General features: G+C 36.9%; 1 protein-coding gene across 1 annotated transcript; it reads right to left on the minus strand.

The window, feature by feature from the left end:
* Positions 1-536: 536 nt before the first annotated feature.
* LOC125226036 (nidogen) lies at positions 537-11550 on the minus strand. The gene is given in 10 exon segments (XM_048129864.1): positions 537-1934; positions 2384-2432; positions 2435-2667; positions 2852-3023; positions 3204-3242; positions 3245-4237; positions 4649-4853; positions 5168-6470; positions 7273-7760; positions 11337-11550. Coding segments are annotated over 10 exon segments (3894 nt in total). The 5' UTR covers positions 11523-11550; the 3' UTR covers positions 537-1708.
* Positions 11551-27047: the final 15497 nt, after the last annotated feature.

Here is a 27047-nt window from a genome sequence, read left to right on the forward strand (position 1 = left end):
TCTATTTTATATCATATATTAATTTTAACCTTTATGTTAATATAAATATCTTACTTCATTTGTAAAGTTTCTGCCTTATAAAAAAAATAATAGTGACTGGTACAGTTTGTGTGGAAAGAGAGTAGATAAATAGGCTTCCATACATTCCACAACTGTTCTTTTTCCACAGTCTCTATTCTACAGTTATTGGTCACTACATATAGTAGTTTTATTGACCAATTCTGACTTCTGACTGAAGGCTGATGTTAAGGCTGATACTCTGTAGTATTATTTAAAAAAATTGTAACTTATTTAAGGATAAAATTGTACAATCTTACACTAGTACAAAACGTTTTGTGATTATATACACAGACGTCTAGCTCAATCTATTAACCGCCGTTTAATTTAGATTTTAAGATTATTATAAACTCATTTTTGCGAGTTCAACTATTTCATTAATAAAAATAATTAAGTAAATAAACTGGATTTTCATTTAATTGATCATGTCACCTTAACTGAAAAGGTACCTTAAAAATTCAAGAATAATAAGACAGATAATTTACACACTTTATTTATTTACTTAAAGTGCCTAACTTTTGGGCGGTTTTATACTTTATTGTATTCTTCAAATACAATCTCGTACATCTAGATAACTACTTACACTTACTTGCTCTGTTTTATCGGTACAACAGTTATAAGGTAATAAATTATGATACCGTTTCGTGAAAGCAGACGTCCACTGTAAAGTATAAAAGCGCCAATTTATGAAACATTTATTATAAGTTTTTAGATCTGAGAGGCTAATATTTTTTTCGCTTTACAAACTTTACTTATCTTAAGAGTGAGGTGTCGTGGGTAAAGCAAAATGTAACACTTGACGTTCGAATTAACAACATTGCTCTACATTTTTGACATATTAATTCAGATGTCTTAGAATTCGATTAGGCAACCTAAAACATTTACAAAACTTAGATTGAGTATTCCTTGTAACCTAAAATAAATATGATTTAGTTACTAGCTACAATACAATAATACGTTACATTTATTTTATGCATATAAATCGGTATATTACCTACGTAAAAAGTATGCTTGGAGTTATTATCAAACTGATATGATTGATCCAGCATTAAGTACCTTATTGTACTGGAAAAAAAGTTGTGTTCCTCTTATCTTTTAATGTCGGTGCCACACGTGGCGGAGATATTATGGAAATGTAAAACGAAGTGAATCATTATGAATGTATGCCGGTTATGGATGCGGCAATATGCATACGGCAGAGAAATCATACCTACCTGTTGTTGGTCGCGTTTTTATCACTTCTGGATATCGGTTGTTAATTCGAGATCTTGCATACTCCTCGAAACGCTTATAGGTAAACGCCACAAGCAGTAAAAACGACAACCATTACATTCCATCAGTCTCAAAGAAACCTCTTGCAACTAGTAGCAACCGCTGATCCAGAGAGGGACGTAGGGCCTAGATTTTGACCACGTCAGTCCCCTGACTACCATTCTAAGATCCCGGCAACCTTTAAATCAAGGATGAACAGGCATTTTCTGTGCGAGCTCACTCCATCGTAGGCCACGTCTTTGTCTGTAGTCTGTGGCCAAGAGTAAGCCCATTTATAAATAAATAAAAAAAAGATCCGCCATGATGCCGTAACATGATCAGTCGGCAGGTTTCTTCAATGTCTGACCAGCATTCACAAAGCACACTACAAACTTAACATCTAGTATCCGTAAACTTGTTCTCCCTGCACGCATGTCCTCCCGCCGCGGCCGTCGGGCAGGCACAGTTGGTCAGCCGCGCAGTTGCCGTTGCGCAGCGCACACACGTTGGTGGCGCCGGGACACTCGTTGGGGGCCACTGCGACGCCGTACAGCTTGTTGGCCGCTGTTGCGATTGACAGCTGACCCTTCTTCTGCGTTAGTGTGTCGATGTTTTCGATTTTAAGCCTGGAAGTTGTTTTCGGTTTTGTTAAAAGTTAAAATATGTTTTCTTTGTTTCATCAAATTTAACATATTAAAATCTTGCCTGCGTTCCCAAACGAGGTAAGCCAAGCCGATGAAACAGTACAACTTTCAGTACCATTATTATTAAAGTATGTAGTTGGAAAAAAAACTAAATTGTGACATTGCAGTAATAGGTTGTCACTGCTACTAGCCCATCGCCCTCCCCACAATGGAACCTGTATATCTACCATTGTCGATCCTTACGACACCCACGGGAGCAAAGGGATTGTGTCATTCTACTTCTTATATTACGATGTATACGTATGTCGGAGTTGTCAAGTTTACAAAAAGAAATTTGATAATAGTCTTAATCTTTGAGGCTGTCGTCAAATTAATAAACAATGGATTCACTGAGGTGACTTATTGTCAGTATTAGAAAGCAGAAGTCTTACGTTTTCCAATCCGTCCAATAGAAAGTTTCCTGGTTTATAGCTAGACCAAAGGATGCAAGCAGTTCGTAACTATGGTCTGAGACTCCATGGTGTCTAGGTTGACACATTTGATTAGGAAGAGTCCCGCGTCTGTGTAGCACAGTCGGTCTCTCAGCCAATCGATTGCTAGAGAGTTCGGAAGTTTCACGTCGGAGTTGTCAACGAAAACTCCTCGCTGAGATCCGTCCATATTAGCCCATTCGATTTTAGGGTTTGATCGGTTCCAATCTGTCCAGAAGACTTTGCTGTAAAAATACGAATAGTTATTTTTTGTATTACCTATATTTCTGTAAGACGCTGTGATTTTAGTTCATTATCCAATTTGGTTCTACTTCGCATATCTTTTATTTCATATTAAATTATAATTAAAACCTATACTGGCATGTGGTGGTATAGTTGACATGTACCAAAACATAATAAATATCTTACCCTCTTCGTGGGTGAACTGCAATGCCTCTTGGATTTCTGATGTCTGCAGAAAACAATACTTTTCTCACTTTAGTATCAACATTTGCCACCTCAATGGTTAACTTCTTTGAGTCCGTCCAGAAAATATTGCGAGATGACCAGTCAATGGCTACTCCTTCTGGAGACTTGATTCCTGCGAAAATATGAAGTGTAAATAACAATGTGCTAATTTGCTTACAGACTAATGTTGTATTCAAGAGTGAGCAATTTGTGTATTCTTCTATGACTACCAGCTTATTCGTTTTTGACAAACGTTTGATTGGTATCTAAAGTTCTCTTATCAGTTTAAGATCAATAGGAAATAAAATCTTACCACTTGTCAAAAATAATTCAAATGCAGATCCATCGTAGCTGAACGCTTTATAGAGTTACTAACTACGTCGCCCCAGTAAACTTTGCCTGCTTGGCAGTCCGTGTCTATGCCAACAGCGATCTGGTCGATTGCGCTATTAATGGGAGTCGCATATTCCCAAGCGGAGGTCTTGAAGGGCACTCGGTATACAAAAACGCCATCACTAGCAACTAGGAAATTGCCAGCTTGTCTAGGGTTTAGTTCGCACCGACTTTCATTGCCATAAGCTACTTCAGAATAACCTGAATTACACTCGCACACGTATTCTTGGTTGCGCTTGAGACATGAAGCATGCACATCACACATGTAAGGATCGTTCCGACAGCTCGATTCCGGCCTACAGTCATAACCATCTCCTATATAACCGTCTCTACACACGCAGTGATACGATAAATCAGCAGTTTGTGTGCATTGCGCGTTTTCGTTGCAATCTTGCATGACATCGCACGTTGTGATTGTGTTTTCATACGGGCGTTCTTGGCCATTGGACCTGGGTAAACACTGGTAAAGTGCATCGCCCTCATATCCTGCGTCACATGCGCAATAGCCGATCTCAAGTGTCTTGTCATAGAGACAAGAAGCGTGATCAGCACAAACGGCTCCATTACAAAGTTGGTGGTCAGGGATGCACGCTTCGTTTTCGTCCTTAATGTACCCTTCTATGCATTGGCAAAAGTACTCGTTGCTAGCGCCGTCAGGCCGGCATTCGGCGTGGGATTCACACTCAGAGCTGTTTGTGCAGACCAGTTTTGGTCGACAGATGTACCCGTCGCCATGGTATCTTACGTCGCAAACACAAGTTGGCCCATTTGCAGTTTGGTAGCAATGAGCGTTGGGTCCACACGCGCATACGTCAGTACGTTGTTCAACACACTCGTAAGAGTTTCCTATAAAGCCCTCGGGACAAACGCAGCGTGATACGTATTGGCCATCAATATCCAGCGTAAATTTGCATTCTGCATTTGGTGGACAGTTTGCATCGGTTGTACATGCAACTGAAAAAATACGAATGGGTTATTACTGTTATAACAGAAATATTAGAATTGCAAAGTATTAAAGCTTTAGGGTGAATCACCTTTTCAGAATCATTCGTTGTACTGGTTTATTCCCTTAGACAATCCTGGTTAATTATTGATAATTAGGTAACTATTATAACCGTTCACTTATTCTGTATGTTAGTATTTAGAAGGTGACATAACAGTAACTTTTTTTTTGATAAACTCTCAAGTAATACATATGGACTATGGGACAGAACAACACAAAAAGTTGATCTTGGTACTGGTACCTTGGATCTCCCCAGCCAACCAATAACTGATGGAAAATATAAGTAACGCCATATAGTTAGTTATTTAAATAAGAAAGGACGCAATAATAATAGTTAAAAATGTCATATTATGTTAGCTTACTTGAAGTATCGTTGTTTCTTTGCAATAGATGTGGATCAGCATATCCGTCTAAGCGACACAATTCGTTGTTTTTCTCGTCGAAGAAGCTGGAGTACCCCTCGGGACATGTGCAGCCTAGGCCGAAGAAGCCGCAGTTCGGCAAAACAAATTGTTGCACATTTTCTGATTCGTTATTACCCGCTTCGTGGTTGCCATTATTTTCATATTCGTTGTTGCCGTTTCTGAGTTATTGTTGTTATATTCTTTATTTCCCGTTTCCTGATTATTGTTATATTCGTTGTTTTCAGTGTCGTGGTTATTGTTATAGTTATATCCATGGGTTAAATATTCGTTGTCGGGGTAGTTGGTGCTTGGTTGAGGAGTTGTAGTGATCGATGGGAGGGTTCCGGGATGTGTTTGAGTGTCCAGTGAACAATAATAGCCATCACCAACATAACCTTGTGTACATTGGCAGATATGGCTGTTGCTCACTTGTGAAAAAATGCAAGATGCGTAAGGAGAACAGTTGTGTAGAACGTCGCATGTGTAAGCGCTGATCAACCAACATCTCTGTCCGTCCCCGGTATATCCAGGATTACATACGCACGTTGGTTCTCCGCCGTAGCCTTCAACGCATGATGCAAATTGGTTGCATGACTGCTCTCTGCATTGCGATATACGGCTGCAAGTCACTCCGTTGCCTTCAAAGCCATCGTGGCAACGGCACTGGAATCCTCCATCGTGATTATAACAGTCAGCGTTCGTGTCGCAGTTGTGCGTGCTCACGGCACATTCGTCTATATCGATACATACCAAAGCATCGTCTTGTATCACGTTTGAAAAGCCAGATTGGCATACACACGCGAATGAGCTCCCTTGTACTACACAAGAGCTGTGAGGCCCGCAGGTGCTTCTACCAAAAATGCAAGGATCTTCTTGGCCCAATGGAACGATTTTATTGCTCATTCCGTATCTTACAATATTATTTTTAGGTTCGTAACCCAAATAATTCTTAGAAACTTTCAAAGTCGATGATACAGTGCCCTCTGTTGGTGCATTATGGCAGGTGTTGTACTTGATTGTTTGTTGTATTCTTTGCTCATAGCTCACTCCTGTTAATTTTTCAGTTATGGTCCTAGTAGATTCCGATCGTATTAGTCCAGCTTCTATCACTGTGTATTGCTCCTCGTATTCTGTGACTTGAAGTTTAGCTCCGACACCAACGTTCGGTAAAGATCCTCTTATATCACAATCCAGGGTAATTTGATCAAAAACATCGTGACCTATAAATTCTTGAGTTATTGTTACGCGATTGTTTGTAGCTGGGAAGAATATGTCTACGGTATGGTTGAATACCCCTCCCGTAAGTTGGTAACCATTGCTGGCGTCTCCCAAAGGCTTAGCAAACAGCCACCCTATAACTCCGCCAAGGACGTGGACCAGTTGGAGGTTATTTCCGAGTGCGGCTGGGGTTTGAGAAAGAGCGGTATAGGACCTGCCATCTGCAACCACCACGTACGCTTGAATGTCCACGTCATTTAATGATACATCGTTGACAACGCCATTCAGTTTGCCGTGTACTCTTAGTGGGACATCGTCTTTAACACAAGATTTTCCGTTCCCATAATACCCTTCATTGCACTGGCAGCAAATACCAGCTTGGTAGTCGACGCATCTTGCTTTGATGTGGCACACACTCGGTCCACTCTGGGCACATGTTCTAGATTCTTCTTCGGATTCCTCTTCACTTTGATTGTACAAATCTGGTACTACGATGTTTCCATCTTGCAATACATTTCCTACGCGGTACACATACTTTCCAGGTTCTTGTGTGTTTGACCAACTGAAATGAAATAATGAATATTACTAGGACTTATAAGTACATAGTTGTTTTAATTTTGACGCATTTGTTATCTCTTGGTGCATGCATTGGTGAGGTATTTCTGATTTGAGTCTAATCTCACTGAATACAACCGTGATTTAAAGTCAAGTAATTCAAGTTTATTAGAGCGACATGGAAACTTAGTCGGTCCATAATAATATGTCACAAAAGTTTTTAATTATGTAATAAGTAAGTATTCATATTCATATTTATTTATTGCATCCATGGTGTTACAAAATGTTACAAAGTAGGTATACGTGCTCATGGACCCTATTAGGGCGTGGCAACATATTTATATGCTATACTACATATACATTAAACACTAAACACTACTACAGAGATCATTTTATATGGTTTTAATTACTGCATTATTTCACATGATACTATTTACTAAGGGGATAGTTTTTTAGGCTTCCGTTTGTTTATTGCCAAAAACGCAATAAATATTTATAGTTTCCTCGGACTCTTCTGTCTTTCAGTCTAAATAAATAGGTGTGTGATAGAATTTTACTATTTATATCATTTTCCTTTCACTTCATAACCTAAATTGAAAAAAAAAATCCACCATTTGCTGTTTAGAAGAATGTCCACGAAAAGTTTAGAAAAAAACATGTGTAACCAAGACTTGAGTAGATTAAATAAATATAAATTTTGGGTTTATTAGAAACCAAATCCCCGCAAATGCTCAGTTATGCGCTTTTGTTGCTAGCCTATCTGCGTAAATACTGCCTAGGTCTAAATAAGTAAAATCCAGCGTACTTACGAAATTATATTCCTTATCTGATGGCTGCCGGAGCCCCTAAGTAGTAACATCTGTCCGTCTTCAGAGACGAAGCCTGCCTGTGCCTTTGCGTCTGGCAAGTTATCGGGCGAAGTCTCTCTTTGAATCCACTGAATGTTACCATCGGGATACAACAGCTCCACGAAGCTCTCATTGCCGTTACTAATAATGGCAGCTTGATAAGTATTCTTTTGGTTGCCTTGTGCACCAGTGTAAGACACGTCGGCCCATGTGACAATAAAAACAGACGTGGGCTGGAAGTCATAATATTCGTGGAAATTATTTTGGACACTCTCCGCGGCCTTTGTGAGAACACGATTTTCGTTAGTTTCTCTGTAATACACCGCCCCTGATATGGAGGTGTCGACGTTTGAATAGAACGCTGCTATTGATGGATACGGAAGCGGGAACTCAGCGTTCATAAACGATGATATGTCTGCTCTGAAGGAAAGTATTCCGTGGTTGTTAACCTGAGGACAACGGAAATCGAAATAAAAAATTGCAAATACAAAATTCCACCAATCAAACGTGATCTTAACACGCGGGGAGTTTAGGTTCTTCTTAAATAGTAAGGGTAAGCCTTACTATTTAAGCGTAAGTGTGAAAAATTGCGTCTTACTAGTATCGTTCGAGTGTTCGTGATTTTTCCCATCCCGCGAAAGTTGTTAAATCAGTGTCCTCCGACACGTTCAATTCTCTAGGAAATTTATTGTATGATTTTTTTTTATTTCAATCCCTGCAAAACAACTGTAGGTACTTCATGCAAAATAAACAAACAAAATTACTAAATAATTTAGGTTTTCGAGATTAATAAAGAGCAGTGACCGGCGGTCCGATAGCCGCGCATTTCCGTCCGCTGCCCGCTTGTCCCCGAATGTATCTCTTATCGTGTTGCAAAAAATGCTCCAGTGCAATCTAAATTGGGATTACTGTTTGTACCTATTACATTCGTTGTTTCAAAATTGTAGTCTTTGCCAATGGCGAATTGCGTTGAGAGCATTTCAGAGAGTTTATAAGAGTAATATACCTACATCATCATCACCGTTGATGTTGAGCGAAAGCAGAATTGCAGGGAAACATTATGAATGAATTTATTCACAAAGAAGCCAATGTGGCCCTGTAAGATCAGACGAGACTGGACCCCAAATCTAAGTAGCTAAGCTACCGCAACGATTTTGTATTCGTAGTGTAGAAAGGCAGTAATTAAGACATTAATAGTAAACAGGTCTACCGATTTCTCTACTTTCCCCTATAATGCATTACTGAACTAATGATGTTTTTGTTCCTATTGCTGTTATTCACAATTCACTATCTATAATTCTATAGGCTACCTTTTTATAGGAGTTAAAGTTGATCATTAGGTACCTAATTTAATTATTATACCTGCATAGGTATATTCCTACTAGGTACAATTGAAACCAAATGGATTACAAAGTCAAATTCGCCTCCAGTGATAGGTAATCTACTAATACTTTTATTTATTCACACGGAAGTAATTATGCAGTTCATTTGGAAGCAAATATTTAATTGGATTTTTCTATTGTATTCCACGTTTATGAATATTTACTATACGCTCATTATGGAAAGTGCTACAACATTGTTTGTCCATTTGGCACGGTATTCTAATTTACTTGTAGTGTATTTACGATGACCCGACAACTTAAAACTTTAAACTAACACACTTTTAACTTAACTTTTTTAAATAGCTTTAGAAATAAAAGTTTACTTATATGTGAACGTGATAGGTATCTCTTGTCTCCACGTGATGAGTTATTGGCACTGATTAGACGTGGTTCCGAAAAAGTGCTCGTGATATTGAAGATTTATATGGTCCGAAGTACCCATTACAAAGAGCAAATTGCTTGGAAAACCCAGACTTTTTCAGATGAAAACCTTTAATTTATAAGCGATAAAACACTATTTTATTTAATGTCTCTTTATTTTGCAAATAGTTTATCTTAAAACAGTATCGACTTCGTTCGTGGTTCTAACCTACACTTTGGATTGTTCTGTAGGTAAATATGATTGGGATGAATATTAGCCATTGTAGGTATGTACTAGGACATGTAGAGTATTTAATAATTTTAGTTGGTATTTAAATTCAATAGATATGTTACGTAGCAATTCGTTAACTGACAAATGAGGACATGACTGTTGATAGAAGATAGCTCAGGGTGATCTATCTAGTGTGGCCCACTTGTGTAATTACGACCTCTTGTTCATTATAAAAGTGTTCTAGTATTTTTTTTAAATATATTATAAATTTCAACACCAAAAATGCAAATAATAGTCTAAATGCGTTGTCACACACACTCACACATAAGGTACAGCGGGGCAAATCTCGACTGGGGGACAAATATAACTGGTCCATTTTTCCAGTTTTACAATATTTGCATTATTAAATAGTGTCCACCGGTTTTATATGGTAGGCGTGTTCAGTGGATACATGTAGAACTCAACATCATAGTGTAATAATGGAAAAAATGGATCAGTTAGAATTGCCCCCCAGTCGAGATTTGCTCCGCTATACCATAGTCAAAATAGAGGGATTTTTATATTTTTTGGTGCTGCGCGTACGCCGGTTTTGCATAATAGTATATTCATATTCATATTCATATATTTATTCATAATAGTTCATATTAGTACTCGGTTGATAAGAACAGGGCAATGATCATTGATCAAGAGTAGAAAGTTTTTGCATACTTTGCTTATGTTCATACTGTTATGGCATGTTGCTTGTAATTCCATTAAGGCTTAGTTACCCTTCGGGTTGAAAGGTCAGACGGCAGTAGCTTTCGTTAAACTAGTGCCTACTGGCAAATCTTGAGAATAGTTGTCAAAGCGGACCCCAGGCTCCCGTGAGCCGCGGCGAATGCCGGGATAACGCAAGGAGGATGATGATGTTGCTTGTAAGCGCGCGCGTTGTGAGCTACTTTAATTTTAACCCAATGCATGAAGAGGTTCTATGAGGCACAATAATTTTCGCAAAATTAAAGGCGATGTGCGTATCTAACACGAGTTGGTAATTTGGTATGTCCCTTCGAGCGTTGTGTAGACGACGCTTAGTATTCATTGTACCTACTGCTTCTAGCTGACAACGCCATCATGCCAAATACCCTCATGTTAACAGCTGCAATGTCGCAATGCCACAAGCTTTTTCCGTAAACAGATTAGGAATCGTAGGTATTTTAACAATGTACCTTTACAGGTTTTTACGGGGTTCCATATCGATTTATTTTTTAGTTTTAAGTAATATATGTACACCTAAGAAATGTCTGTTTTAAAATTTTTGTCTTCAACGCGGACCTGAAACGCGAACCACAAAATCGAATAAGTTTCATTTGCAAAATAGGTTGACAAGGTGTAAAATAATAAGTGATTCTGAGAAATGTAACCCCGAAGGGATTAAAGAGGGAACCTGAAATTATATGAAAATGCTAGAAAACAGATTTTAGCGTGTTTGAAAAATCATCCCCTGAACTAATGAAAATGTGTAGAAAATTTGATCCGGGGGTATAGTTATTTTAGTCCGGGTTTGAAATTTTCTCAATTGTAAGAAAAATACCGACTTAATTTTTAAGCGTTTTTTTAAGTTATCATCTAATAAAAAGTATAAAACAGGAATTAAAGTTTCATATCAAGACTGATAGTGAGACCCCTGAAAATGTATTTCATATAAATATAACCGCCCTCGGATTCATTTTACGGTAGGCCTTTGTACCGTACTGGGGCCTACCGTATAAATCATTCCTAAAGGTGCCATGATAGTTCGAGACAAAACTGACTGCACTTTTTTCAGTCAGTTTCTTAATGTCAGCTTTTGTCACTTTGACTGGTGGCCCAAGGCCTCTACCATCAGTTTTTGACGTTTTAGAATACCTATGTTACTTGATACCGTTAATGTCATATACATAGGTTTTTTAGTAAGTAACCGTTTGAGGGCGGCCAGTGTTAACATTTTAACCTTACATAGGTACCTATTCTAAAAATGCGGCCAGAATAGCGAGGTCCAAAGGAACAAGGTGGAAATAAATAAAAAAACTTACGAAAATGGAATTGTACGTTTCTCCGTAAAACACAACGGGTACTCTCAGGCGCACTTCCGGGCTCTCGACCGTCGCGCCCCTCTGCAGCTGCAGGTCCAGCCCCGCCCCGAACGGGTACAGCTGGTCGCGCGTGATGGCGCGCGCGCACGCCGCCAGCAGCACCACTCCCAACACGCACGTCCGCATCTCGCCGCGCTGTATGCGTTACTAATAGGGAATGACCCATTAAACTCCCCAACTAAGTGAGGAGCGACTAGCGATTTTTGACTCGTTAAGCAGCTTGCTGTAGTACGCGATTTTCGGCGATCCTCATCGGTTAACCTAAAACGCCGCGCTGAAAAGATGCAAACGCAACCTCCCTGCAAAAGTAAGCTTAATGCGAATACAAGTTTAACTTGTTTCCTCTGTTAGACTTCAGTGATCGTAAAAGAGCAAACGCTCAAGTGCAGCATATTTACAGTTACGGCTCAGCCACGACATTGGTCTAAGCGCGACAGAGGTGAGCGGCGGCCATACATTGGAGCGAGACACAGCGATGGGACTTTTCATTCGCACGTATGGCTGCCGCTCACCGCTGTCGCGCTTAGACCAATGTCGTGGCTGGGCCGTTAGGAAAAATGTGCAGCAGCATTACATATCCAAATTCTTACACTTTCGCATTAAAATTAATGATATGATATATGATTTTTCTGCAAATGAACAAACAAACAAGCGATAATAGGTCAATAGGAATACTTTTTTATGAGCCTAATGTATATTGTATGAGTAGAGCACTCATAACAATATTACTGCAACAGTCAAATAAACCGACACAAGTATCTAATATTTTGTATTATGCTAAGGCAATTACTTACCGTGCCGTACCTATCACAAATAGATTTATACACCGTATTCAGGTTAAATTTTTGAGAAATGTAGGTATAATTGTAATGGCGCCGGGAATTCAAAGTGTTAATACAGACGCACCGCAAACTTACGTTTCCTTTTAAATCGCTTTCGCTTCGCTACTTTAGCAAGCTTCCAGAGGACATCGCAGCGAGCAATAAAAGCCAACCAAAATAAACAGATGAATGTGGAAAGCGTACGCGCAGGCAAGTTGCTGCAACGCCCTGGAATGTTAACTCCGACTGTCTCATGGGCTTAAACAAATCTTTAATAGATTAATTCAAATATTTAGATGATATATAATTTATACTTTCAAGTTTTGGTTATAGTTAGTGATCGTGGAAGTAGTGGAACATTTGAATTATTTGACTTATACTCTTTTCAGATTATAATTCATGTTTCATTAGTCATATCATATACCTACAAAGGTACGACTTGGTAACATGTGCCTATGTACTTTTGGACGTTCCTGAAATCAATTCTACAAAGCCGAATTATTCACATTTGAGATGGAACCCTCCGTACACCGGGATCACACTTATATTCACAATTAACAAACAATACAACATTATTAACAGCTTAATAACAAAAATATGTCCTAATAGGTTTGCTGGAACATCTACGCGAGCGATGACATGTTATCTCCCTTCTCCTATGCATGCAAAAGGTCCTAACCGCCTATATTTTAATACCATTTGGGAACCTTTATTTGACTAAAGGAGAGCTACGTTTATTTGTTTGTCCTCATTAATGACAACGCGTTGGCTCTTGTCTGTCCATTCATTCCTTATCGCCGGCAGATCATTAGAAAGCGACTTATTCTTAGCTTAATGTTTAATAGTTTACACTTTTGCTATTTATATATTGCTATTTTTATAACTATTTTCACAATAGCTAGGCAAAATGTGTTAGTATTTTGTCACCTGTAGCACTTTAGGGATGATGAACAATCGGAAATATTCAGAAAGTTAAAATAAGATAGGCATTTCCTAAAAGTGAATTTTGTACTTAGGTTCTGTACAAGTGTACATTGTACAATCGTATAGTAAGTATTGGTAAGTTTTGTTTATTTATTTTGTACTTATCTGTTAACGCAACTCTTAACTACTCGGCACATAACCTGTAGTATAAATCCACAGTACGGCTACGATGATTTGTATCATCATCGAACTCTCATCTACCCTTTTTATGAGTAAGCCATAAGAAATAAGTTACAAGTATCAGTTTAAATATTGACATACATCTACTTGTCGATTTATATTATAAACAAATGGCTTACTTGGTATTTATTTATAACAAATACTTAGAGGAAATTAAAGTGAATGTTTTCACCGGTCATTCCCCCTATCTAATAAAAATACAATTTCCACGAAGTGTGCTCCGTAACTATTTCGGATATAATTGCAGATTGTTGACCCGTTTGCCAGCGAAATGCATGAAAACGTCATCACAATCAACTAATATTTACAGTATCTTGATTTGCTGAATGCATTTTACCCAGATCACAAATTGTGCATAATGTTTCATAAATACAACAGTGATAACTGATAAGTTAAAACCAATGTCTAAATATTAGGTACAGTATGTACATACATGTCATAAACGTTTTTATACATAATTTTATCGCTGACTTTTAACAGTTTTAACAGATAATTTCCTAATACTCGTCGAGACAATTAAACCCAAATACAATTAGGTTGCGTTGTATGTTATATCAGAGAGTTTCTATGATCACACCCTGTGTCCGTAGCGTAGTAATAAAAAAAAATTCAGTCCCCACTTTACATAGGTCTAATTTAGTTTAAAAAAAATGGACCTTTAAATCCGCGGACGGACTCATACACATATAAGGGTTCGTTGACTACAAAAATGGACCAAAACTCATACAAACAAAAAAAAACAACAAAATACAAAAGTGTGAAATGTACTATAGCCTTAATAGCCCAGTTAAATCGATCATTGTTTAAATTAAATGCTTTCTTATCATCGCGAGCGTGGTGATATACTGATTTTCATCCACATGTTGTGTCGTTGCTTGGCAGCTTGCCTGAAGTGAAGATAACAACATTAAATCTAACTCTTTATTATAATGTCGCAGCAGTTCTTATAACAGCGGAAACCTCACGTTTGCTAACAATTTGCTAACTTTGTTATAGAAAACTTTTAGGAGCGCCGCAAAGAAACTTATGTCACAAATGATATATGCACATATTTTTCACACGTAGTAGTGAACAGTACCCATGTTGTTATTAATTTGCAAATTATATGTGAAATTTAGTATCTTGATGAAGGAGAGGTCACTACAACATTATAAAATCCTCCTCCATCAATCTCCTTCATTAATTATAAAATGATGTAATTAAGAGTTATTTTTATTATAAATGTTGACGATAAATTCATTTTTCATTAAAGTGCCTGACCGCTACGCTATATATTGAATTGAACCCTCTATGATCACAGTTGTGCGATTTATTTGTGTAACCTGCTATAAAAATGATGTCAATTTCTTTATTCTATGAATACTAATACAAATCATTTATTCAGCAAATTGGCCACAGGGGCACTTTTACACGTCAACAACAACATACAATAGATTGAAAATAGAATTGATAATATTAGTTCTAACTAAAGTATGCTTAACTACTGTTCAATGTAATTAATCTCATTTTAATCTAATGTTATTTTTTAATTCAATTGTTTTTTTTTATTAGCACCGCTCACAACTGATAACACTAATAAACTATTAAGAGAATATATCGCTCGCGACGCAGACGTTGAAAAAACTAACCCGCTTATTGCTGAGTAATGATGAAAAATGTGCAACCCCCGCACACTGCCCCTACCAACGTGTCTATCGGACGAGCTGGTTTCTTTTCGATTAAACTCATATAATGGCATTCGAATTGAGCATAACGGCATATCGTCAATTTTGTGCACCGAAACTTATTAAAAGTTATTAAATTATTTCGATGTTTTGCAAACGATTATTTTTACGTTATAATTAATCCTACATTTTAATTTACTGTCGGTTAAATACTCTGTTCATTAAAATTACTTTGCACATATGTAAGGGCCAAATAATTCCAATGAGATACCTAAACTATAATAGTAAAGGGAGAACTACTATTTATAAATATTTTCATCACCACGTCAACAAGACTAATGGATACACGACACCCTTACACGGTGAGATTTCATCTATTCTTATTCTTATTAAGAGCATCGCTCTAATATTAGCAGCATAGGAATGTACCCGAACAGTGACTTTCTTGCTCTCAACCGTGATATTTCAATTGCTTACCGAATGCTGGTGTGTTGGTCGTTCAGACTTACCTTTCTGGGTGGTCGATCAGGTTGTGACAGAGCCTTAATCGTTGTATTTAATTTACCCGGTGCTTGCGCCAGCAATGAGAATATTTAATGACAGCTTTAGGTATTTGTAATTGTGATACAAACAAAAGTCTTATTTTAACCCCTGTCAAATATTAGAAAGAGACACGGTTGTACGACTTACATTACAAATGTAAATGCTTTTATGAGCTTTCGTGAAGCATAACTGCAACCAGTTTCAATGCAATTGGGTTAACCAGGGTAAATAAACTAACTATGATTTTATTTGATCTATTATCTCTAGGTATTACCTTTTGTGGCTGTTTAAACCCACAGACATGGGTGCCCAGTGCGCGTTACCTCTATAAGGATAAGAATCTATGAAGTTTGCGAAGAATCTTGAAGAAATATCTGGTGATAAATATTTCGCCCAGGGGCTCAACATTGCTATTCAGCGTGGAAATGACCAACCTATTTCTTCACAAATTTTTAATTCAAATGTACTCAGCATCAGTTTCAATAAGTACCAGAAGTAGTGGTCGTTGAAGAATTTAATGCCTCCGTGACGCAAGCAACGTCCGGGCGAGATCTATGGCTGTCGGCAAGCTCTCTTCCGGGAGGCTCTGGCCGTGAGCTTCAACGAGACTAGGTTAACATTTTAAATATAAGATTAAATTTTAATTATGGCCTATCTCATTATAATAATATGTTGGTTATATTGGCCCTTGGTTCAAGCGGAATATAATCCTTTCTATATGAAATTTCAAGGGAAATTCTGATAAAATTGTCTTAATTACTCAATTTTAGTCATGGCATGCCACTTGTGCTTTATGTTTTAATCAAAACTCTTTATAGTTAAAAAGTTTTAAGAAAGTTGCAAACTCATCTAATGCAAATTGTGACTTTAAACATGGCCGTGTATGATGTGGTATACATACGTACATACGGTGTAACAAGAGGAAATCGAATAATTTTAACAGCGTATTCCTCATCATATTAGAAGAGTAAAATGCCATATAAACTGTTCTGGATTTCGCCTAATTAATTTCACCGTTAAAAAGAACAATTACTTAAAATTTCTCAGAACAAAACGCTGTTTTGATGGCACTTAATCTAACTATCCTCGTTGATATTAAATATCAAAAAGTAACTATTGACTCGTTGCAAAAAAGTTCATTTATCATTCATATTCAAATGTAAAAAAATATATTAGAAAACCTTTTCTTATAAATGGGTGCTTTCGTGGACATCAGTTTTAATACTTTTAATTAATGAATACCTATACCTACTAGTAAGGGTATGATATGAATAAACATGAAACAGAAACAAACGTGAAAATAAGAATATTTAAACTTACTGAATTGAAAACCATTTAATGAATAAGTATTTGAGCATGAAAGTGAATTTGTAATTATGACCTTGTTTGTTTCATTACCTACTTACTTGTAAAATAATTAAATGCACGAACTTGTATACCTTTAATAGGTGTAGAGGGCGAGTTGCGGACACATAGAGGTAGGTAGGTTAGGGAAAACTCAAATCAAATTCTAGACATTAGTCAATCGCATTTACCAACCTATATTTTCTGAAAAAGTAACGTTTTCTAAATACCTATATTAGAAAAGAAGGACAAAACCTGTTATTTATCGTATGTTGTTGATAAAATATGGATATGAAATTACGAGTAGGTACTTATCCAGGCACGCATTATAGAATTCTTGGGATAAACACTAAACACCGACGGCATTTTGTTTCGATGATAATCAAAAATAATAATATCTCTAGATATTAGTTGCCTATTATTAAAACTTGTTAATAGTTAATAGGTATATAATAATCGGGGACGTCGTATCTGTAATCCCAACACATGTTATTTATATGCTGAGCAATATAAAAATAACTTGTTTCATATGTACTTAAGAAAGTCATAATTCATTGGCAATGAGAAACGAATGGCAAATATTGACTGAGCAGGCTTGGCTAGACCCTCAAGTCTATTCAGAAAACTTTAAAAGTCCGAGGCGAAGCTCAATGCATTTTAAACTAGCATTACGAGTTTAAAATAGCCATCTAATTAGTTTCGCTACAGTTCTAAGCGCAGTCTAAAGTTAGAACTGGAATTCACTAAGCAACACAATAAAGGATACATTTGCGACGCCGCTTGTATTAGTCAGTACAATTATACTAAGATAAACCTAATAATTTGTAAAAAAACAATACACTCTTTTTCCTTTAGGCAGTCGTGTAAAAAATACCTATAAGGTTATATCTTTGCTAATCGACAAAAAAATATTTAGGAGAGGTTTCAAAATTGCGTGGAATTTGTTTTTCGCTTTAAACACACTGCTGTGTATAATCTGAATATCCATAGAAGAATTGGGGAATTCGTTTCCAAAAACTCGACATTTGATGTGAGTAAAATTAATGGGGACACCTTGTTTCCCAAAACATAATAAGTAAGGTGATGTTTTATCCTGTTATACTTTACACTTTTGGGGACAATATCACCCTCTGAAAAAATACATTTCATTCCTGTAAAATGTATCGCTACTATCTCGCAGCAGGTTCCAGACTTTGTTTAAAACGACTTAGGTGCATAGAAGTTTCTGCTACATTCGTGGCGTTTTCTGTCAGCAGGGGAGCGTTAACGAAGCCCGAGGCAATTTTAGAATAATGACGAATAAAATAAATGCATGATTTTAATCTCGGCCGCTGGAGGCGAGTCGTAAAACGTTTACGAGCGCGCGACCACTTACGACAAGGGCCAAGGGACGGGAGGCAGGGGTCTGAGGATGGATCCTGAAACAATATCTTCGTATAAATAATAATTCTACCTAAAAATGCAAAATAGAAGTTTTGACATCGAAGTTTTTATGGAAGTTAAATACTTGTACTGATACACACATGTACAGGAATAACAAGCGTTCGCCTATTCAGACCCTACTCACATAATTTATTTAATCAATACTCACAACATTCCAAATCCACTATTCCCCGGGAAATAACCATAGATTAAAGTCTATCTTGCAAAGTTTTCGCCATTGTTTGCAAGTCCTAGATAAATCCAAAGCCAGGTTAAGACTAGCAAGAACTTCATGCAATTTACACACGTTAAGTACCTACATTTTATCGATATCGGAATAATTATCATGAAAATGGCATGCCAGTCCATCAACAGCACGCTGAACTTGTCCAATAAAATGTAGTTTTACGCTCTCTAAAACGACTATTTAGATTGGTCTATAATTTTGTACTTGCAATAAGATGTGAGTGCTTGCCTTAACTTTCGTTCTTTGCCACTACAGTTATTGCAAGCATCTCGTACCGCTTTCCGGCCATACATTGGACAGCACCCGTGACAATGCTACTGCTCGCGTCAACCTTAGTTGCCCAACCCTTTGCTAATGCGATTTGTGTTTTATGAGTTACGTAATGTGGCGGCCCAAGTGTCAGGGAATGTAGTTGGTTGATTACGAGTCCTACCTAGCACACAGATTCCAAATACCACAGAAAAAGTCAAAAACCAAAGACGCATTTTTTTCATGCCTACATAACATAGCCTAATAAGAAATAAGGAAATCCGAAAATATCCGAGAGATCTCTTTCCATATGTATTAGCTAAGGGCCGAAACCGACGGGCTTCAATCCAACTGCAACTTGTACCTATTGGCACTGCACGCCGAGCTGTTACCGCATCATTCAATTGGAAAACCACTTCATTCTTCACTATTCAACCTGGTTGGTTGCTCATACTTACAGTCTGCTGTAAGCTTTCCGGTACTGTGATTTTGTCATAACATCATCAAGCTTTCGACTCCTACAAGCCTCGCCGTAATGGCTAGACTGTTGCCCTCATGTATTGAGGCTTTCTACGTTAAACCTAATGGAGTCAAATTTGTTCCGACGGTCGGCCGCCGCTGGAGTTTTTGACATATCCTTTTAGATTACATGTATTTATGACGATCAGCGCCACTCTTTCACGCACATTGTCAACTGACTTCCTGTTTTCTGTAGGATCTCTGCGACAGCAACAGAATAGGTTGACATGCTCTCAGGGAACATTTTTATTGACAGTTGGTTTACGACTTTATGTCACATTTCACTTGCTAGAATGCACATATTCCGGAGAGCGGAGGCACGGATATTTACAATGACTGTCGCCCACTACGATGCTTAGAACTTTTAGAAGTAGGTAGCGAGACCCACCAATTCAATACATGTTGTACCTATTAGGGAAGTAAATATTTAGATTTTTGAATGTAGAAGTATTAAAAACCGGCCAAGAGCGTGTCGGGCCACGCTCAGTGTAGGGTTCCGTAGTTTTCCGTAATTTTCTCAAAAACTACTGAACCTATCAAGTTCAAAACAATTTTCATAGAAAGTCTTTATTAAGTTATACTTTTGTGATTTTTTTCATATTTTTTAAACTTGTGGTTCAAAAGATAGAGGGGGGGGGACGCACTTTTTTTTCCTTTGGGAGCGATTATTTCCGAAAATATTAATATTATCAAAAGACGATCTTAGTAAACCCTTATTCATTTTTAAATACCTATCCAACAATATATCACACGTTGGGGTTGGAATGAAAAAAAAAAACAGCCCCCACTTTACATGTAGGGGGGGGTACCCTAATAAAACATTTTTTTCCATTTTTTATTTTTGCACTTTGATGGCGTGATTGATATACATATTGGTACCAAATTTCAGCTTTCTAGTGCTAACTGTTACTGAGATTATCCGCGGACGGACGGACGGACGGACGGACGGACGGACGGACGGACGGACGGACGGACAGACAGACATGGCGAAACTATAAGGGTTCCTAGTTGACTACGGAACCCTAAAAATGATAACATAATTATATCTAAATGATACTTATTGATTGAAAACGGTATTACGGAATATTTAAAAGAAACGAATATGTATGCTATAAAAAATTACTATAATAAATTAATAATTCCACACGCTCACAGGAAATAAAATCATCTTGTTATATTTGTATAAATTGAAAATTCCTCTTTGTATCTTAAATAAAATAGTGATTACCATTTTTAAACGAACGACATAAGTTTTTGTGCGCACGTCGCTTCGGTTCCTTTATTAAAACATATCAATTTCTGATTAATAAATACGGCGGAGCAACTACGTGACACGGGTATCTAGTAACATATTTATACCCGTACGTAACAGAGGTGCTATTTCTCTCAAATTCTGAACACATGCGAGTCGCATCCAGATCGACCAGCGAGTATAGCCAAGATTGACGTCTTGTTTAGGCCTGTTGGCTTTAAACTTCGATAAATGTCACTTATACATAAGGCCTGATTCGTAACGGATTTGTCAAATTCAGAGTGCTTTTTCTTGTATAATTTCTAGCTTACTTTATATATACATTACACCATTCAAATTGCCAGATTCACAAAATTATTATGTTAGAATCATGTTTAAAAGCAATTCTCAACTAACTAGATAGATAAAATTAAAGTGATCGCTGAAAATAATTCGGCGACAAATTGCTGTCAAAAACTTGATTCCTGTTGACGAAACTTGCATTTAAATCATTTTCAACACTACCAGGCAACCAACATTATACCTTATCTGAAAGGCAATTTCTTTACGATTCCTATGAAACAATGATAATGTAGATGAGTCTCCAAATATCCACTTTACTAGGAATTCAGTCGATGCAGTGTCCGTTACTAAGCATTTAAAGCAAAGTAACCACTTTTCGATAAAAAATCTACAACAAAAACTGCTGAACGAAGCTGTTCGCAGATTTTATTTAATAATATGATCTTTCAACTTTATTCTGACAATAGCTGGATATCATCCACCACAGTTATGAAGCCAGCAGCTTGCTAAAGCCAACGCTCTTCAAATCGGGTAAAAAACTTAATTTAACGAAGTCTCATAGTATTCACCTATTAATCGGAATAGGATGGAGTGTCTAAGAAATTCATTCATTTAAATGACACCAACCATAAGCCACCAAAATATTTAAAAAAAGATAGTCCTTGATAGGACTAAAACTAAGAATGTGTCGAAAAACACTGTCGGATGTACGATGGAGGGCATACAACAAAACTTACAACATGAGCGAGGAGAAATGGAGAATGATGAATTTACTAATAAATAATAAATTTTAAATACATTTTAAACACATTATAGAAAAACATACTTTGATTCGGCCGGCTCTGGTACCGTTAAAACAGTTTTGAATTTGACAAATCCGTTACGAGTCAGGCCTTACATACACATACAATCACACCTATGTATCCCATGAAGAGGTAGGCAGAGTACAGGAAACTACTCAAGTTTCAGTGCCACTCTTGGCAAATAAGGGGTCGATAGAAAACGAAACTGTGACATTGCACAGTTTCGTTTAAATGTCACTTATAAGAGAAAAAATACCAGTGTAGAGCTGGATCGAACTAATCCTCTGCCGGACAAATGTCTATCACTCGGCCATATTGTTACGGTGGCACTGGCTGAAATTATATTACAATTTGAAAGTGTACATATGACGTGTATTTCGGTTGACAGATTGCGTTGAAATGGCGAAAGATAGAAAATAAACCATAGTACACTCAGTTCAGCCTTACTTGTCCAATCATGTAAACAAACACTGCTGGAAAACATTATCTCAATTTTCTCTGGAATTACACATTAACCATCACTTAAAATGTACATTGTATCAATTGTATGTATATACAATGTAGGGAATAAATCAAATTATTATTATTATTTTATTTGTTTTTTTTAAGTAGTAACACTACTATTTATAAATTATAAACTGAAATAGATACCATACACTAAAGAAAATGTTATTATACACTTAAATAAACTCACAAAGTATTGAAATCAATCAAAAAACCACTGAATAATATCATTTCTAGAACGATTTTCATCAATAATTGTAATTACGAACGGATGACATAAAAAACTCCTGACATTACGAAGTCTACATTGTCTATGTCGCAATGTTGGGATGACAACTTATCGTTATGAACGATCGATATTAACGCTAGATTTTGGAAAAATGCGTTGATATTAACTACAATAATTTATCAGATTTTTAACCGACTTCTTTACGTAGAAGGAGCAGGTTCTGTATTCAGTTTCGTATTTATGTTTTATGTACTTATGTTCACAAATGACTCCAAGAGCCATGATCCAATTTTAATCATGTTTCTGAAGAAAGCGAAAGTGAGACAAGCCTTTTTCCCAGGATTATTGCAAATGTGACGAAAAAGAATTAAATTTTGGTTTTAACACAGATATTTTGTGACGTCAAATTGAAAATCCTCTGATGACGTCAGCAGCGAAATTATCGTTAATAAATCATTTTATCGACACTTCCAATCCCTAGTAATTGTCTTTGACCATATTTGACGTTTCGTTTGTTTACTATATTGGACAAGTAAGGCTGAACTGACTTTAGAGGAAATTTTCCGCTTGGCGGTTCGAAGCTTGGCGTCCGTAAATTTGCGGGCCACTTTTGGATGAGTCTAGTCCAGGACTCAGATAAGTGGCGTACGCGAATAGAGGCCTATGCTCGGCAGTGGGAAACTAGAGGCTAAAATGATGATAAATGATGGAGTTAAAATTTAGCATGGTAGTGCATCGTACCTAACTGGTGAATTTCCAATATGACTTGGAACTCCGGTTGCCGTTTAAGAAGTTTGATACTCTAACGGTAGTTGTCGCTACCGGTCCCAATGACCTAAGTGGTGGAGAATTTCACTGCCTTGGTTGAAGTCTTGGTGGCTCAGTTGGCAGAGCGCTGAAAAGTAGAGCCCATGGATGTGAAAATAAAATGTAAACTGCCGCCTTAGCGTTCGACTCGGCACACTGACGACGGGGGAACCAGAACAGTGCGAGCATTTTGCGGGTTTATATTAATTAGGTGCGAGGCGAGGCGAGGTCACGTACGGCACAAACTAGATTATCTGTGTTCGCCGGGGAACCGTTCATTGTTGCTCCGAATACTTATTTACTTTGCCATTTTGTACTCGTATGCATGTGTGACATCTCCGGCCGAGTATGTACCCACGTATCTACTTAGATAAAGTAATAGAAAAGTAAAGTTAAGGTATTCTTTTTTTAAGCGTAACTATTGTTTTTTAGCCCAATTTAAAACTTAAAACCTATCTGATGGGAAACTGGCCAATTTCAGCAGCAGAAATCTGGCCAAGTTTAATTTTATTTAAACAATATTTTTTACGGCCAGTATATTAATTAGTAATACTACAATTTACATAACATTTTTTATTTTAACGAATAAATTGAGTGAAGCGTATAAAATAAAATTGTCACTTAGAAAAACAGCGAAACTTTTAAAAGTCATCATTAATCGTTTTCTCCAGACGCAATAAATAAGGGTCTGTACAAAGGTACATCACAAAGCGTATCGTTAAACGTTAGCCCGTAGAAAACAGGAAGCGGCAAATCATTCGCGGCCAGACCGGAAGAGCCCGGAGACGCTCGTGCCGCCGAAAAACTACCCGCGATTCAATTCATTACAACAAAATGTTTCAAAAAACGCCCCAATGTTGATAAGAGTTCCGCAGCTTTTCGGAAACGAAATAATCTTTATATTCAATTGTACTTATAACAAATTACGGGGATAAACCGTTTTCTAGCGTGTATTTATAATTTACCAAATACTACATAAAACAATGTCGAATCGCTTCGAGAAGATTTTGGTAGTGCCCTTGTGCTTTATTTGGCTCGTTTTGGCTGGGACACTACCTTTGCCCCTTTAAATGGCTTTTCATCAAAATGTGATTTGATGAAAATCGTGTTTTCTTTCAAATTCTCTCGAAGACATTGCCAGTAATTACTAAACATTATTGTTCAAAAACTGTCAATGAGTCAAGCTGAAAATCTCTACTTAAAAACGGGACCCCTAAAGCCTTCATGGAAATGAATCCTTTTAGCTGAGATTCGGAGATTGAAGATTTTTCCATTGAATATTTTTGGGGATAATGAGACGGCGTCGCTTTGTCTTAATTAATTCAATAGAACTTGAATCATTTAAAAAGTTTATAGTTAAAAGAATTTTCAGCAGTTTTATTAATGGGTTAAGGTTTGGGTAATAAACAATATAAACTGCATTTCGGCTCGATATAAATTAATACTAAAATGAAGTTCATACAAATGACTGTTTTATAATGGCGACGAAGTACGTAACTGAACGGGGTATAAGGTTGATGAAAATACAAAAAATATTAAACGAAAAATCATTTACACACAACAAATCTCTACTTTGCCTTGTGGTGTAGCTTGGTATTCTATTGTAGGTCAGATAAACTTTGTCAGTGCTACCTATATAGGTATACTTAGGTATGTAAATAATGTAATGTGGGTCTGTTGTTTCGAGTTTTTCCTCTCAAAGGCTTGTACCGTTTGTTTAGGACGGAACTTCATCAATTTATCAGCTCACTCTTCGGGTAGATACTCGAACGGGGTACAGCCGAGCAACGCGGAAATAATTTGGGTATATTACAAATTATCACAGTAATTAAAAGTAATATACTTATATCTGTTCGATTCTATGATAAATTGCAACTTTATTCAATTTTGTATGATATTAATGATTTAGGAATAATTGATTTATTTTTATAGAATTAAGTTTCCGTTTTAAAATAAGTAGCATTAGATTAATGTTCAATTCAATCTTAACTTAGATTTTTTAACATTTATTTATAAAGATAATGTACTATTATCGAGCTACTTTACATACAATCATTGTCTAAAAATAAAGGCCTAAATTCCGCTGACTGTATCCAGAAAAACAGATGAGTTCTCTGGAGTTTTATTCGTTCAGTTCATTAGGGCCGGTTTAAAGGCCCAATCCGTTTGTCTCTCCACGGCTTTGCAAGTAAACATAATTATGGGAAACAACATTTTATTTAGGTCAGTCAATTTTGAAGTTTTTGTAAAAACATCTGAATGAGGAAGTTAATTAATCCAAAACCTTTGATTTAAATAGCCTTGGGTATTGAGTATCGTCTGATTATACGTAGACATTTAATTTCGATATTTAGGAAACAAAAGTAAAGCATGCCATACGACCGAGGTTTGAGCTAAGTCTCTCCTTAGGAAATTGACGAATACTTAATATTTTTGATGCACATTGCACATCATTAAATATTACCTATACACAAACTTATGTAGAATAACTTATTTAAAATTATATCAGTGTCAAAAGTGAGGTTTTATTGTCATATTTGATTGACCGTGACAGATCAGCTCGATGTTAGTACATGCATACTGCATACTAATATTATAAATGGGAAAGTGTGTGTGTTTGTTTGTTTGTCCGTCTTTCACGGCAAAACAGAGCGACGAATTGACGTGATCTTTTGAGTGGAGATAGTTGAAAGGATGATGAGTGATATAGGCTACTTTTTGTCTCTTTCTAACCCCCAACTTTCCTAAAATGGGAGGTGGAAGTTTGTATGGAGCATTCCGCAATTTTCGAATTTCAAAAGCTAGTAGGACATAATTAGATAGCATGCATTTGATTACACTAACTTCGGATTTTATTTCATTTGTTAATTTTATTGTGCTTTGTGTATTTCTCTTTGTAAATGACGATCCTTATTGGGAGAAAGTATTCATTTTATTATTTTGAATTCATAATGTAATTTTTGACGATCATGATGAGAAGATAAACATAACTTTGGCATGTAACAAATTTATAGTGTAATTTTTATCATGAAATAAAGAAATCTAATCTAATCTAATCTAATTATTATATCACTTTCCTTTCGTATAGGCTACCGTACCCACGTGCCTACCGTACGCAATGTTGAATTAAGTACTATTAGCTGCAAAAGTGCATGGAGAAATTATGAATGAATTCATTGATAAATTCGCCATGCATTTTAGCAGCTGATAGTACCTATAGAGCTTTTACTTTTACCACGACGATTCTACCTTCTACTTTACGACGTTTTAGACTACGTTATTCGATAGCGTAAAACTCATGGTACGGGCAAGAACGATTTAATACTGGACTGACAAAGCCCATACAAAAAAGCGTGCCTCTGAAATGTATGGGTCTTTTAGGCTTAAAACTAGATGGCACTGTTTCGCAGCCTGAAAGTGGCCAAAATTATATTTTCCCCAAATATTTTTGCGTCCTCTGCCCCGGCTAATTTGCGGTAACCACTCAGTCGTCACTTTGGCCCATCGTTCCTTAGCCGGGGCAGAGGACGAACAAAGAAGAGATGGCGGGACGACCTCGACGTATTTTGCAGAGACTGGCAAGAGCGGGCATCAAACCGTGAGGACTGGAGAAAGGAAGGGGAGGCCTTTGCCCAGCAGTGGGACACCATATAGGCTATAAAAAAAATTACGTGTTTTTATTTTTTATAACAAAAAATTTCTTATTTCTTTGTTTTAAAATCATGATATCATCACGTCAACACACATTTTGAAAAAAAAAAAATTGTAGGCATCATCAGTGTAGTTATAATAAAAAATCGA

This window comes from Leguminivora glycinivorella, chromosome 1, assembly GCF_023078275.1.
Source record: "Leguminivora glycinivorella isolate SPB_JAAS2020 chromosome 1, LegGlyc_1.1, whole genome shotgun sequence".
NCBI lineage: Eukaryota > Metazoa > Arthropoda > Insecta > Lepidoptera > Tortricidae > Leguminivora > Leguminivora glycinivorella.